The sequence below is a fragment of the Gouania willdenowi genome, chromosome 1 (genome assembly GCF_900634775.1).
Source record: "Gouania willdenowi chromosome 1, fGouWil2.1, whole genome shotgun sequence".
NCBI classification, from domain to species: domain Eukaryota; kingdom Metazoa; phylum Chordata; class Actinopteri; order Blenniiformes; family Gobiesocidae; genus Gouania; species Gouania willdenowi.
Window position 1 is genome coordinate 35,304,730 of NC_041044.1, and position 16,666 is coordinate 35,321,395.

Below are 16,666 nucleotides of genomic sequence, written 5' to 3' on the forward strand. Positions count from 1 at the left end.
AGTTTATAATAAATCCTTTTTATAAAATCATCATGCTTTAACTGGACTCTCTAATTCAACCAGGGCTCCAATCATGTCTCCAAATGAGGTCAACCGCAAATTTAACCGTAACAACCCGAATCCTGTTTTGACCTTGTGTATGGTTTGTTTTATTAATTTTTAGAAAAAACATATTTTTGTACAGATTTTAAATAAAGTCAATTCATTCATTCATGCTGTATTAATGTAAGTTTTTTTTAATTATAATCTATAATTAAATAATACAAACAAATTTTACAGTGCATTGTCACATACATTTCATGTCAGTTCAGCACAGCAGGAAGTTACGTCATTGTTTACGCCGGTCCACCCATGAGCCTGAGGATCAACACAAACAAGATGTGATAGACAGCAAACGATAAACCAACACTTTGATCTTCATCTTCTGATGCCACTAATCTGATGGAAAAGGTCCTTTGATGTGAGCTAGTCGTTGCAGTCACAGCTTTAACATTTGTTTCCTTGCTTACAATCACCTCACATGACTTGATGATGCTATTTGGAGAAGCTATGAATAACCCAGTTCACATGGGTTGAGATCAGTTTATAAACTCCTACACACCCTGCCTGGAGTTCCTTAAAACGACCAAACTGCTTCTATTTGTAAAGACATAAAATGACGTTGATCCATCGTCACCACTGCGATCAGCAGCTCAGAAGGTGTGAGGGAGTGAGTCCTTCATGTGAACATTTAAAGGCAGAGAGGTATGATTATATATATAAAAAAAGAAAGAAAAAAAAAAAAAAAACACATGGAATGCAACAAATGCACAAATCATTTCCGACTGGTCAGCGTTTGTGTGCAGGAATCCATCAGAAATGTCTCACTCTCAGGTGGACGCGTGTCCTTAATTTATGTGTTAGTTCATTCAAATCCACACAAGGCACAGAAGGAAACAGGGAAGCTATGTTGGGAAACTCTTCCATTTTTGGCCTTGTTTTTCCAAACCAAAAGCCCTCGGGGTAGCAGGACCACCACAGGAGACAAAGCGGTGGTGACGGTGACGGATTATTTCCAGGACAAAAACCTGTGCTCTTAACTCTGTGTCCACTGTTGTCCAATGTGTCCTCACTCCCACCTTTCGTGCTGCTCTTTCCCTACCACCAGCTGAAGAATGGTCTCCTGCTCTGGAAGCTCTGGGTGTAGGACTCATTGGTTGCTCTTTGAGGTGCTCTGGTTGTTTCTAAGGATACCGGTGGCATCTGGACCAGCTGGAGGGGGGCTTTGCCATCTTTCAGTGCTTGGGTCAGGTTCAGGATCTTAATAAAAAAGGAAAGGAGAAGATTACCAACAAAATTGTCAGGCGTACACCCATCAGGCATAAGATTGTGGTCACTGGCAGGTTAAATGACACTATATTAACCTCCATTATGAGATGGATGAGGCGGCATATATTAAGCTGCAAGCCAGGGTTGGGGTCAGTTACATTTTTCAGATACAATTGCGTTTTCAATTACCCATGTTCAATTACAAATAAATTATGATTACAGTGAACAGCATTTCTTCCACTTACAATTAAAATACAATTAGTTTTAATCCTCAAAGTCAATTACAAATATGCTCTCAATTTCTAAAGTTCAATTAGAATTAATCGCAATTACTGAGCCTTTAATAAAAGCCCATAAAACTTAACCTTCTTCTTGTGTTAGCTTTGCGTTAGTATCTCTTATGATAACAGGTCGGTTTTGGCCCATGTCCTAAATCAGTTGTAAAATACACTATTATCTATTGTCCCATTTGTTTTTCATTCCTTGGTTACCTTGTTAGGCTTCCGAATCAATTAAAATATAGGTTTTAATATTTCAGGTGTGGACTCTGAGCTTTTTTTGTGTCAATATACAACTTGATTGAAATTTTTCTTAATTAGTAAAATGTGGGAAAGCTTGATATGAAACATATTTTAATTATTATTAACTACATGTGTGTAAAACTGTACATATAACTGTAAAATGGTTCCCGAGTTTTGCGTAAAATTATAACTGACAAATTTTTATACTAGGGATATACCGATATAACTTTTTCACTTCCGATACAATACCGATATTGCAGCCTTGCGTACTGGTCGATACCGATAGCGATGCGATGTCAGCACAAATCATACTTTTACTTATTTTGTAATGTGGAATGTTAGAAAAGGCTTTATCAAGTGATGTTACTGAAACAGAGAATAATACCGATATCCGATATCAATATCGAATCAGGACACCCCTAGCAATTACCATTACAAAGTTAATTATCTAAACTCAATTACAATTTCATTACGATTACGACAGCAACAGATTAAAAAAAAAAAAATACAGTTATAATTGCGCTATAATTGTAATTTATTATTAATTGCGCGATTACAATTATAACTGACATGCAGCAAGCCCACAAGAAAGTTTGGGTCAGAATATAACTTCACCACGACTCTAAAAACTGAAGTTCCTGTGACGTGGCTGCTCTAGCATTGTATGTCAAACAATAACAAGTTTGCATTTCACCCATTGTTTCCTTTTTACAGGATTTCAGGGGATAGAAAATGACTCACCTGCCCTCTCATAACTGCTACTTGTTTGTGAAACTGGCCCCTGTCAAAACCAGGATCTTTCTAAAAGAAACAAAACATAATGCACAATTTAAACACTGCAATCACAAAACTCATGGTCTTCCAAACTGCTGACACACTAAGTCATCTAGCTCTTTAAAAAAAAATTACTTGCCTTAAATAGTTCATAGAGGTCTTCTTCCAAATCTTTGTTGAAATTCGGGTCGGAAAGTTTCGGTAGGACTAGTTCTCGGATTTCTTGGGAGAAAGGAACTTTGGCCTGGGAGAGCCACGCCCAGTAAAAAGGGTCTGGTGATTGGACAACAAAACAGAGCCTGAACATTTACTCATGATACTCAATACAGTTACAAATAGAATATTTGCATTTCCTGGAGAAAATGTAAGTGTTGTCGCATTGCATTAGCTTAGCTAGCATTAGCTAGCTTTATCATTAGCTAACATTAGCATAACATTAGTTTATCATTAACATTAGCTATCATTAACATTGGTATCAACCTAGCATAAGCTAGCTTTAACATTAACCTAGTATTAACATTAGCCTTGCATTAGCATTAACACGAACCTAACATAAAGCATTAACACAAACCTAACCTTAGCATTAGCACTAATCTAACAATAGCACTAACTTAACATTAACCTATGACTAGTATTAGCAATAACCTAGCATTAACATTAACAAAGTGTTAGCCTAACAATAACATTAGCCAATCATTAACATTAACCTAGGATTAGCAATGGCATTAACCTAATATTAGCATTAATCTAACATCAACTCTAACCTAGCATTAACACTAATCTAGCATTAACACTAATCTAGCATTAGCATTAAGCTACCAATAGCATTCGCCTTATCATTAACATAGCAACAGCATTAATCTAGCATTAGCATTAACCCAACATTAACACTAACCTAGCATTAGCATTTACCTATCATGAACACTAACATTAGCATTAGGCTACCAATAGCATTATCATTAATCTAGAATTAGCATTCGCCTAGCAATAGCATTATCCTATCATTAGCATTAACCTAGCAATAGCATTAACATTAGCAATAAGGTTGAAAAAGGTAAAAAAAAAATGAAAAAGGTTGAAATGTGTTGAATATATTAGCTGAACATGTTAAACGTTGAATGGTTCGTAATTTGTTTGCAAAGATTTTAAGGTAAAAACTGAAGCAGCTCCACTCTTAACGAGCCGTCTACTCTAAGAATGGGATCGCAGCTGAAAAGTCAATGCAGCTTCACAAAAAAGTAATAACCCAAAAAGTTTAAAAGTACAAGCATAAATCTCGAGAACTTTCTGAACGTTTTGCCACCAACATCCTCATTAATTAATCAGATCAAATGAAGACATGAATAACAAATGTGCTAAAAAAAATTGTTTGGTTTTAAGCAATGCAACACAAATGTAATGGCTAATGGCTTTTTACTGCATGTACTGTTAAAATAAATGAGAAGCAGCATCTTCACAAAGATGGTGCAATGGTTTCCAGTGTCTGGGCTTACATGCTCTCCAGGAGTCGGGGTGTTTGAGAGGAAAGGCAAGACCGTTGTCAATAGCTGCCAACTTGATTATTGGATCCTTCACTACCACCCAGTCTGTTTCCTGTAAAGAAACAGATCTAACATTAACAATTATTACATTGTAGGAACCATCATTAGTTTGAAGTTTTCCATCTTTATACTCACTTAAACCCTAGCACTGAGAGCAAGACCCCCAGACATTCCAGCCCCCCTAAATATCTACAGATCACCTTAGCTGTTCTCCCCAGCAAGAAGGACTGAGGTTAATAATAAACACTTGGGATCCTTGTGTGGCAACACACTGTGACATTAGCTCTGATCTGTAACTTTGTGAATGTGAAAAAACAAAATAAACCACTGAGGCAAAAAAAAGCCCTATCCAGGGATATTACCAATAGAGAAGTTTAGCAATGCTGCATTTTTCCTAGAACAGGGGTGTCAAACTCATTTAAGTTAAGGGGCCAAATATTGACCAGTTTGATTTTAAGTGGGCCACAGATTTTAGGTGGGGTACCATCATTGTGCCCTAGTTTTTAATATCCGTCCCTGAAGGATCTTCACTTCAAAAATTATTGATTTTGTAACCAAATCTTGTGTATTTTAGGAGAATTTTGTAGAATTGCAAGATTTGTGAAAATATTAAAAGTTCTTTCCACAATCTGCAGTTAAGAATGACTTCATTCTAGTGATATAAACAAAGGAAAATATTGTTGAGTTTCATTAAATTAGTGAATTTGAGATATCTACAACTGAATTACTTTGGAAATTACACAATAATTAAAGTTTTCTCTGTCATTTTTACTGGACCGAATTGAATGCTCCAAAGGGCCGGATTTGGTCCCCGGGCCTTGAGTTTGACACGTGTGCTGGAATGTCATGGGTTTAAATCCAGGTTTAAAGGATGTTCTTAGAGAAAGGTATAAAAATCAACAACATCATGGGGGCTGGAGTCTCCAAATTATGGGGAATGTGTGAACGACTGTGTCTTTGTGTGTTGGCTTTGCAATGGTGTGCTCTCTTTAGACTGGGAAAGGTTTCTGCAATTTGAATCCTTTCAGTATTAGCAGATTATAGAAGAAATACTTTGTAAAATATATCCTGTAAAAAAAAAAATCTATTTGCAAATGAAGCATTTTGACAGATTTTAGATGCAAATGCATGCGTGGAATTCAAAGCAGCAGCCATCCTCAATAAACCTGTACTTAAACGTACTTTGAATAGTATAAATATGTATGTCTGTGTCTCCTCACCCTATTACCGACGGGGTCCATTGGACAGTCATATTTCAGCAGCCAGTTGTCGTTGCCCCTGTCTGAAATACACCAAGGTTCAAATATGACAAGGTTGACATTGTTGATGTAGCTACGTAGTCTCATATGCATAGAAACTGGTGTTCGAAATGACATGCTAATGTACTACTCAGACTAAGTTTGACGTCAAAATAAGTATGTAATAATTGAGTATGCGAGAAATACCAGGATGTATACTATATCAGGATATATCAGGGTTTCTACAGCTTCAGTCAAATTAAATTCAAAACTTTTTAAGACTTTTTAATGCCATTTGAAATTAAATTTATGACCAACCTCAAAAGTAAATGCAATTGGGGGGAGAAAAAAAAAAACACCACATCAATTACATAGAGTTAGGGTACATTTTTTCCAGGGTCTAGTGCAGACGTGCAACTAGCGGCACCCAAGGTAACACACTAAAATACACGAAATGTCAATAAAACTAAAATAAACAAAATCACTCCCAAAACACACAATACAACTACAAAACTAGCCAGAAATCTAAAAAACAACAAAAATAAGAGCCATTAAGAAAAATCTTCATTTACATTTCCCCATGTTGTTGAAAGTTGCTACAAGCATAATGTGCATCTGCACAGAGTCCTGCAGTGATTGAACAATGTTGGTAAATTATATATATATTTTTTAAATTAATTTTGTCATTTATTTTGAAATGTGAGACTAATTACAATCACAAAATCATACTATGTGTTAAAAGTTTAGACTTCTGAAAAATTGATTTAAGACATTTTAATGACAATTAAGGCCTTAATTTTAGATTCATGAATTGAATGCCTTTTTAGGGATACGTGGGAACCCTGTAAGTATTGCATGCACACTACTCATACTAAACCGACCCATGTTAAATTGCCAGCAGAATGTAAAATCACCCTGGGACCACTGTCACGGTCTGAGTCTGTAACCGTGCTGAGATTGTCAGACATGTAGCAGTCATGTACTGCAATTGTACCCATGCTGGAATTGCCATGCCCCATATGCAATTTGTCATACTGAGATAACAATGATATCTTAATTGTAATTCACATTAATATTGTGTATTAATATTTCAGCAAGTTATTTGTCAGTGAAGTGCATTTTATGCCAAAAATTGTAGCTCATACTGAGATTGCTGTACTGGATTTGTTATACAGGGATTGCTGTAAAATGCTTCAAAAAATATGATTGTCATGATCAGATTGCTAATCTGTATGAATACAACAGCTTGTTATTGTAAAGTATAATGTATATTATAATCATGTTTTTTTGGAAAATAAATTATTCCTATTTGTATTGAGTTATATTCTCATCATTTTTTTTTGGAAAATAAGCACAGCGAAAGTTAGCAAAAAGCACAGCTGAAGTAGCAAAAACTCATTTTCCAATAACATTAACTGAATGAACAATCTCAGCACAGCAAAAGTAGCAAAAATTCATTTTCCGGTAGTGCGCATGTGCATATACAATCTCAGCACGATGCAAACTCCGACCGTGACACCGGCTTCAAACTAAAAATCAAACTTCCTCTTTTTAAAATAAAAGCATTTCTTATTGTCTTTCATTAGTTTTTAACCCTTTTGTAAATAGGGCTCTTTTTCTGAAGTGAACCAGAAGTTTAGTCAGTAGCACAATGAAGGGTCTCCAAAAATGTTCAAAATGTCAGAATGAAATGTGTTTACATGAGTTTCATGGCTCAAATGACCACATGTAGATATTTTACTTTGTCTTTTTCTCACTTCAAATGTTATCAGAAGTGGCAAATCGACAGAGATATTTAGCGGTCATTGTCCTAATCATATATAGTATATACTCATTAAGTTTGTAGAGTATAGTACGGAGTATGACATTTCAAACACAGCCACTGTCTTACACTGTGTATTCTTACACCTTATTACTCAAGACAGCTGTGCATTACCTATAATACATTCTAATAAATAGGATTGGTTGTCTATTTGTCCCTTATGACTCAGAGTGCATGCCTGTATTTCTGATGATGTAGTCGAGGACAACGAGCCGCTCAAACTGAAGCTGTAGCTGACGGTTGGTGTTTTCAGGCAGAGGCTCAGCTTCAAACTTCCGCAGCCAGAAATCTGCGTCTTTATAGCCATCGACAAAAAGTTGAAAGGAGCCGACCTGCAAAGCAAAAAGCAGTGTGTTTTGTTCTATCAATACTGTGGTTTTTCCTCCGACTCAGTACCTCGAGACACACGCAAAACAAAAAAACTGGGCACTTTAAAGAGGGATCTTTGTGATGCTTATTCCTCATGTATTTGGATATTATTAAAAAGATGATCATTCATCTTTAAATGGATTCTTCAAGCCAATGTTTTCTGGTTATGCATGGTGGCAGGATCTTCATTTTTAAGTTCACTCAAACATTTTTAAAATAAAATTGGCAAATAGAAATACTTTAATGAAAATGTCAAGAGTTGGACGAGGATCACTCAACAATACACAAATACATTTGTTTTGAGCAGAAAAGTTACAGTAGTTGCTCTTTAAAATTGTTCAACACACAAACAGTTCAGAAAAATGTTATTTATTAACCTCAACTCACTGTAATAATACAGAACTGTTTTTGTCACATTTTTAAGAATTTCAGTTAGAAATGCTTAATTAATAAATGCCTTTATAATGAAATACAATCACATACACACATTAAAGCAGGGGTGCCAAACTCATTTTAGATCAGGGGCCAAATATGGAGCAGCTTGAGCTCAAGTGGGACACAGATTTTATACGGTAAAACAAGTCATTTCAACATTATTGTGCCCTAGTTTGCACTTCTACATATACATAAAAAACAAAAAGATGTAAGAAACTGATCATATCCAAGAAATAACTGGTAAATATGGTCCCAACAGGATCTTCACTTTAAATTTCCTAGATTTTGTGACCAATTTCTATTTACGTAAAATCAATTCTTTAGTTTTACAAAAATTAAAGAATTTTGAGTTTTTTCAACAGTTTAACATTAAAAATGACTGAAATCATGCAATATAAATACTGGGAAAACTGTGAGTCCCTGCAAAAATTGTTGAGTTTCATTTACACAATGATTCATGTTTTCTCTGTCATTTTTTACTTTCTCCAGCGGACCGAATTGGATGCTCCAAAGGGCCGGATTTGGCCCCCGGGCCATGAGTTTGACCAAGGTGCATTAAAGAAAAGATTTATCTTGACTTACTTTAGGAGGAAGTCCAATCCTGTGGAAACGCTGGCCCACTTTAGGCACCTTTTCCAGGGCTAGCTTTTTCCCTCGTGACTTAACCCTGTCTATGGCGCTATAGTTGAACGTTTCACTTGCCAAATACACCACCTAAAAAAGAGAAAAGGTTGTTTACCAAACAAAGAGAAGGAACAACAACTAGGGTTTCAAAGGTGTTGCTTTGTGAAATTTCGGTTTATACCTTTGTTCTCGGAACAATATTGAGTTCCAGTTTCTGATCAACCAGGCTGGCCCCGGCCTCCGACAGGTAACCCTGGTTAAGGACCAAACAGTCACGTCCGAAACAGCAGGGGCAGCAGAGCTTTTGGAGCCACTTGGTCCACTTGGGATTTAACTGGCCATAAGGTTCCTCGTTTTTGGGTTTAAACACTCCGATAATCTTCTGCAAAGAGAGAAACAGAGCGCAGTGTTAGTGTCAGTTATTAACAACTGACATAAACTAGACCCTTGGTTCCCAAAGTGGGGTACGGGTACCATCATGGGTACGCATATTGTCATGTGGGTACATGAATAAAAAAAATGTAATTGCAAACTAGAATATAAATAGACCAGCAGTCAGGAGCCTCCATGCATTGCCACAAACTACACATTAGCTGATTTAAGAGTAGCTATTTTTTCATCAAAAAAGCGCAAATTAGCTATATCAATTTACATTCTCTACAGATTGTTATTATACATTATTCCTCAACACGATAGGTTTTACTGTAGGGCTACATTGTATGTGACATTACATCAGTGGTTCCCAACCTTTTTTGGGATTTTAATATCACAAATTTTTTGCATCTCCAGAAACTCTTTTTTCTTTCTAGAATTAGCTTTTGATAATGTTTGTCGTTACCAGGATTAGTGCACAAAGTGACAAGATGCATTTTATTTGAACTACATTTATATCAAAGAAAGTGAAAGTATAGAATACAGTCATTTAAGATTGTTTCGTGTGTGGTGTTATTATTCTTTTTTAAGTAAAACATTCTAAAAATACATTTTTAATCAGTTTTTTTTTAACTGTTATAAATTACTAGACATTTTAGAGGACCTCGTTTGAATTCCAGGCGACCTGACATGGGGTCACGACCCCAAGGTTGAAAAACACTGCATTACATTATTGTGTTTTTTAAGTTTGCAGGCGTACAGGGGACAGGGCTTCAGGTTAAAGATCTGAAGGGTTGCGGGAATGTGAAAAGTTTGGGAACCACTGAACTCGACTAAATAGGCTTCAAATTTCTCTCAGCAAATAAAAAAAAAAAAAAAGGAAAAAACGATAACCACTGGAAATCAAGGAGGTAAAATGAGACAGAAAAGTGGACAAAGCTCTTTATCAGGGACATATTAGTGGAGGAGGAGAAAGGTCCGTTTGTATGTGAGATTAAAACCACACACAATATTTGCCTTTGTGACTCTTAAAATGCCAGTGAAACCTCCAACACAGGAAGAGATCAATAATACACAAGTAGCTCAAAATATTCACATTTTATATGCTTTAAAATGTGGTTTAATATTAAATCAAGTAAAAACCAAAGAAACCAACAATGCTTGAAATGAAAAGGAAGAATTCTACTTTTTACATAGGATTACAGTTAACACACAAGACGTGGATTAGTGAGACATTTAGGGCTTTATCAAACATGTATCACATGACACAATGACCTTGTGTCACACGTACACGCTTACACACAATGATTACAACATTAAATCTGGTCATAAAGGAGAATTATACCCTTACAGGGGAAGTAGCACATGACTACTACTAAGCATGGTGGTGACTAACTAAAGAAACTGGAGAGGTGGGGGTCGACGATCAGGGGATAAGACCCCGAGCTGAGAATGTAACATCAGTGATGGGCGACTTAGCTTTAGTGAAAATCTCATTAGGGTCCGAAGTCCAAAATGGAACAAAGGACCCTATTGTTTGTGCTTTTATTTTAATTGTCATCATATATACGATATAAGAAAAGATATTAGTGTTTTTAAGACTGTCCTTATATTCACATAATGTTGCCTTTTTTTGGTGTTTTTTTTGTTAAAGGTGCAGTCTGCAATTCTTGTAAAAGTGACTTTTTGTCATATTTGCTAAAGCTGTCACTATGTAAGGACAGCTTTACATTAAACTAGTAGTTTGTGTGAAAAAAACAAACTCATTGAGTCCCCCCTGCTGCACCTGCAGCCTTTGGTAGACGACTGAGCAAAAAGAACCAACCAGAGCCAGGATTGTGTTTGATGGGCTATCTGACAGCTGTTGCTCACAGTCCCCGCCCCTTTCCTTCTTTTTTTACAGTGTATGGTCTGGAGGAGTAGAAGATGGAATTAGTGACTTTTCTGCTTGAAAGGAAATTACTGCTGCTTGATTTACATTATGTTTGATGTGTAATTGTTACACTAGAACTCTGTGGTGCATTTGTTGTTCATGTTTGTGCAGAAGCCTCAGTGTGGCTGCTGGAAGTGACACGTGTTGTTGCTGCTGCTGCTGCTGCTGAGGTGTGTGCACATAGAGAGAGAGAGAGAAGCGCTGCAGTAATATGCTTTTAACAGAGCATGTTATATTACTGTGATGTTGCTGTCAGACTAACGTTAGCTTGTTAGCTCCTCTGAGGGAGGTACTTTGGAAAGTTTGGAGGAAGTGCAAGAGAGCAGCGGGGAGGGAGGTGGAGAGAGGGATCTGAGAGTTGCGGACTGCACCTTTAAAGACAAAACTCTTTATATGTGATAGGGGACATGAGATGACTATTTTTTTTATATAAAATTTAAATCAATTAAATCAAGAAAAAAAAAGGATTTCATTCAGAATCGTAACAAAACATGATATTCAAATTGTTGCGTAACATTTGTCATGACTTTATGTTTTCCTAAAGTGCTGCTGCACTTTACGCTTGACTGGGTCACAAAAACTCCCAGAGGTTCTACTGTAGATTTGTTTGGGGTGCAACTTCCTCTGATAAAGCAAAAGTAGCAGTTAGAGAGTGGTTAACAGAAGCAAAAATGGTAATGGGGAATTGTTTTATTTACAGTCTACAGTAGTTTAGTTTGACCTTTTTTGTCCGTTTTACTGATTGTTTTATAGCACAATCTGTGCAGCACAGGCTCAGTCTTGTGTGCAAAATGTGATGTATGAATAAAGTGGATTGAATTAAATGATTGAGTTTGAAAAAAATGCTAATATATTCATATTAGCAAACAGCAGCTGAATCATTCTGCTAAACATATCTGATGGATGGAAAAGATGGTGTTCATCACACGGAATTAGTAGTCGTCCTGGGGTCGGCTTCAAGCTAAAAATCAAACATCCTCCTTTCAAAACAAATTAATTGTGAATTAGTTTTTAACCCTTTTGTAAATCGGGCTCTTATTTTGAAGTTAACCAGTAGTAGCACAATGGCTGGTCTCCAGCGAAACGTTGGCATGAAATGTGTATACGCGAGTTTTATGGATGAAATGACCACACGTTGATATTCTACTTGGTCACTTTCTCGCTTAAAATGTTTTCTGAACTTTCAAACATGGAGAATCAATTGAGATATTTTGCTTCAGATTTTTTTCATAGGTTTGAAATGCATCTTGGGACACTTAGAAGTATACTTCAGTGGGAACGGTCGCAATCCTAATCCTCCTAACTACTTACAGTACATAGTAGACAGTATATACTTGTTGAGTTTGTAGTGTATTGTACGGAGTATGCCATTTCAAACACAGCCAAATGTTGAAGGACATAATGTACAATAGTCTCACTTTACACTTGACAACCGCAAAAGCTGAATCGAAATGTTTTAATCGACTCTCAGGAAAAAATACACACAAATAAAGTAGAACTAATAAAATCAAATGGCTAAAATCAGAACAGTAGTGTTCACATGAGTGAACAGTTTTACCTGGTTTCTCACTTGCCCGTGTTGCCTCTTCCCTACAACTGACTGTATTTAACTTTTAATATTGCTTTTCATTTATTGTTGTAATGTTTTGTACAGTGCATATTTTTTCCTTACTTTCTTATTATTTCTGTTACTTATAACCTTTTTAAAAAGCCTGCTGTGGACAATGAACACAATTACATTACTTGTAATGTAATTGTGATGTCCACTTCAGATAAACAGAGAAATACCTGCTATACTCTTTCAACAGATGCTAGAATTCAAATAAATTCTATATAAATCACCAGCAGCCTGTTTTTGTTGCGGCATTTAGCCAACTAGCTCGTTTTCATCAACCAAATATCACGATATAAACATAGGGATTTCTTCCTTCCTAAAACATCAACATCATTGTCATTGACATCAGTACAGCACAGTAGAGAGAGGATTGTGGCTATCTAATTACAGCCATGGGTTGCGATTACTAACTCGGAGTGCTGCATTCACTTTTTCCAAAAAGCCTCAGTGCCATTTCAACTTAAAACAAGACAGTCATCAACATCCCCCGCCAGATTGGTTGTCATTATAACTCAAAAACCTTGTCCTAAATCTAAGAACTTAGATGTATACATATGAAAATATTATCACATCAGAATATAAAATTACTAACTATCTTAAACCGAAATTGTTTATCCTATCTTAAACATTTTCTAAGAAAAATTGTCCCCTTTAACTCAAACAGACGGATGGAGTTGGGGGTTGGGGTGGTGGTGGGGTGCGCTTGGCCCTCGGCTCCTTGGGGCTTTCTCGGGTGTGCGTGTGGAGGGCGGTGCCTCTCGGACTGTGGTGACTGGGTTCGCAGAAGCGGATCTTGCACAAACATTGCTCATGGATGCACTGGCATGTCTTGGGCTGTGGCATAAATTCGTAATGGGCTTATCCTTAGACATGTTGATCCCAAATACCAGTTTTAGGTAAAACCACTCACTCCTTCCCACTAGTGACGGCCACCACCATTATACCTAAGCTTCACACTTGTCACTAGACTGGCTGAATGGATTTCACAACACAATAAGCACAATATACACAACTACAACATCACATCTCACTCTCACTTTAAAGCGGTCACTTCTTCCCCACCCTTTCCATTTCCTACCCTGACTCCTCCTTCCTTTCCCCCCCACCCAGGTGTAACACTGCCCTCTATTTTTAAACCCTCCCTATAATAAAGTGATTCTTACCCTTCCTTAGGGAGGGCTGGTGATGGTCATAATTATGCAATTAAAAAAATAGTTTATTTAATTACAATAACAAAACATGCATTGCTGTCTATCAAAGATTGCACTTCTTGCTGTGTTGACCTTCGACAGCATGTGCAGACAAAAAAAAAAAAAGCTGGACTTGTATCTGCTCTATCTTCTTTTCACCTTTGTTCTTTTAATGTGAAAGTGTGCAACACCTTTTCAAAACTATCTGTAGCTTGTTTGCGCCTGGTTAGGATTAACACTGATTCATTTAGTTCAGTGCTTACAAATTACAGTTTTGGTTTTCATTGATGTGGGAAAAGTTGTGAAGATAAAATTCTTGTTGTATGCGGGGTTGAGATCAATTATAATTGTAATCGTGAAAAATGTATTGTTAATTACAATTACGGCATAATTAGAATTGTAATTTAAAAAAATATGTTGTTGTAATTGAAATAATCAGTTTCTGTTGTAATCGTAATTGAGTTCAGAGAATTGACTTTGTAATTGTAATTGGCATGAAAATTCTATAAAAATGGTCATTTACAATTGAATTAAATGCAAACCTGGGGAACCGTGTCATAGTTCTATGGTTTACACATATGAAATTAAATTAACAACTATCAAAATACTGTAATTGATATCAAGTTTAGTTAGTTCTCTTGAGGATCATTTTAGCATTTAGAAAAAATATCTAAATTGAGGGGTATACTGACACAGAAAAGGCTCAGACGACCACAAAGATATTCAAACCAATATTTCCATAGATAAGGAAGTTGAGGTTTAGTCAACTTTACACACAACTTTAGCCTCTTCTACAACTTTTTTCACTTTACAAAGTCTGCTCATTGGTTTACCTTGACCGTCTGACAGATTAGATTTATTATTCTGTTTTTACTGATATTTATAACATTGGACTGGTCTTTTTGTGTTATTCTGTTTTATTGTACCGTTTTTATTGTAAAGTATCCATAGGTGGCCTGAAAGGCGCTTTGAAATAAAACAAACTATTATTATTATTATTGTTATTAAGCATGTAAAGCACTGACTGTTCGCTCTACTGATCTCTAGGCCTCTTTGTGTTAGTCATGTGATCACTTGGTAGATAAATTGACAGACAACCGTGGGTGCCAAAGTATGAGGAAATCCATGTTGGAAAATCCAATGTGAGAACTTCATTGTTTCATTTGAGGTTGTTGTTTGTTACATAGTCGTGAAGTGAGTTTGCCGTTGCATTTTACGTTGGTTTTTAAGTTAACGTGTATGTGTGATGATGTACTTAATGTATAATTTTAAATATGTATGATGTTACTTAAAAGCTAACTATCTGTGTGCTGCTGGTTATAAGGAATGAACAAAAATAACTGCTAAAATAATTAATTTTGATTGTTGATTTCTTTTTTTACACGTCAGGTGGAAAGGGTTATAAATGCCAGAATTTGAGTAGAGATTATCTGTCAGCATTAAGCAAACTTCTGAGTGAGAAATGTTACACTTTAATGAGTAAAATAAACGAAACAATAAACGCTGACGTCGTGTGATACGTTAATTGCCGCACTTCTTACCCCCTGAGAATCCTTGACGAAGTAGCTTCCACTGGAGCCCTGGTAGATCCTCTCTGGGTAGATCCCCTCGTCTATGGCCCGCTCGGCCTTTCGGATGATCTCCCTGAACTCTGGATCCTCTGGAAACTCATTCCTGTGGGGATCACGAGGCGAGTTTCCCCGATCCCGGTCCAGGAGCGGTTGCCTCTCACGGCTGCACCCCGGACTGCCAGCCGGGATGCGCACCACGGAGCCCGGGGTACCTCCAAAACTCCCCCTGGGGCTGGGGGGCTCCGCGGAGCAGTAGTTGAAATCACCCGAGTCCCGAAGCGGAGAGACAAGCGGACTCGTCTCGTCCATGACACGACGGGTGGAGGATAAAAAAGAGGAACGGAACAGAAGAAAAAGTGGAGCGCCGGCAGCTGTTTAGGCTAACAGTTACAAGCAAAAAGACAAGTCAGATGACTGTCAGCTTCCGGGAAGAGGAGGGGTCTAATGATTGTCGTCATTGGCAACCAATGTGTGTGATTGTTATAGGCGTATGTCGCTGTTCTTGGTATTATTGACCAATCAGCGTTCCAAGTAAATGGTCAACAACCTGAGCTTCAGTGCTGATTGGACAATATTCAAACGCCCACATTGGAGACGTAATAGTCAAATTTGGGAAGCTTAATTAATTTCACAAGAAGACCTTTTCACTTTTTACAGCTTTTTACTTTAGATGGATCATTGATTACGTATCATAACTATGGAGGTATTATTCAATCAGAAAATAATAATAAAAAAATACCTTTTAGAGTTTAGTTCAATCAAAAATGTATATTTTTAATCAAAGAAAAAAGGGTCCAAATGCAAAAAAAAAATAAAAATATTTGAGTCCAATATAATTGCATTTGAACACTTGAACACTTTTTTTAATTGAATATATATATATATATATATATATATATATATATATATATATATATATATATATATATATATATCCAGATAGATTGAAGTCATGTTTTTTGTATTTGAGCCATGTCATGGTAGTACATTTGTGTCTTCATTATTCAATCCAAAAAAAAAATGAAAAAATGAAATCAAAATGATCTTTTCAATCAAAGAAAAAGCCTTTGAATCCCCCCGAAACTTGCGTTTGAAAACTTTTTTTTTTTTTTAACTGAAGTGGAACAAGTTTTGAAGCTCTCTCTCTTTCTTTCTTTCTTTCTTTCTTTTTTTGATTAAATAATAAAGACACAAATCTACCCCCATACATAACTTCATCTCAAAATATAGTAGGGTAAGTTTAGGTTTTTCAGGAAGTTTATCTCCCGACTGTCAACTGCCAGTTGATGTCCAGCCAACTGGACATACTTCACTATGTTTTGGGATATTTTTAATTTATTCATAATGTGTAGA

The 16,666-nt window shown here is 36.4% G+C and overlaps 1 protein-coding gene across 1 annotated transcript; it reads right to left on the reverse strand.

The window, feature by feature from the left end:
• Positions 1 to 216: 216 nt before the first annotated feature.
• On the reverse strand, positions 217 to 15,744 carry pi4k2a (phosphatidylinositol 4-kinase type 2 alpha). The gene is made up of 9 exons (XM_028458532.1): positions 15,284 to 15,744; positions 8,814 to 9,014; positions 8,591 to 8,722; positions 7,383 to 7,536; positions 5,365 to 5,426; positions 4,097 to 4,196; positions 2,743 to 2,876; positions 2,571 to 2,630; positions 217 to 1,299 (listed from the first exon to the last, which is right to left on the reverse strand). The coding sequence occupies exons 1-9, from the start codon at positions 15,620 to 15,622 to the stop codon at positions 1,138 to 1,140; spliced, it is 1,344 nt and encodes a 447-aa protein (XP_028314333.1). The 5' UTR covers positions 15,623 to 15,744; the 3' UTR covers positions 217 to 1,137.
• Positions 15,745 to 16,666: the final 922 nt, after the last annotated feature.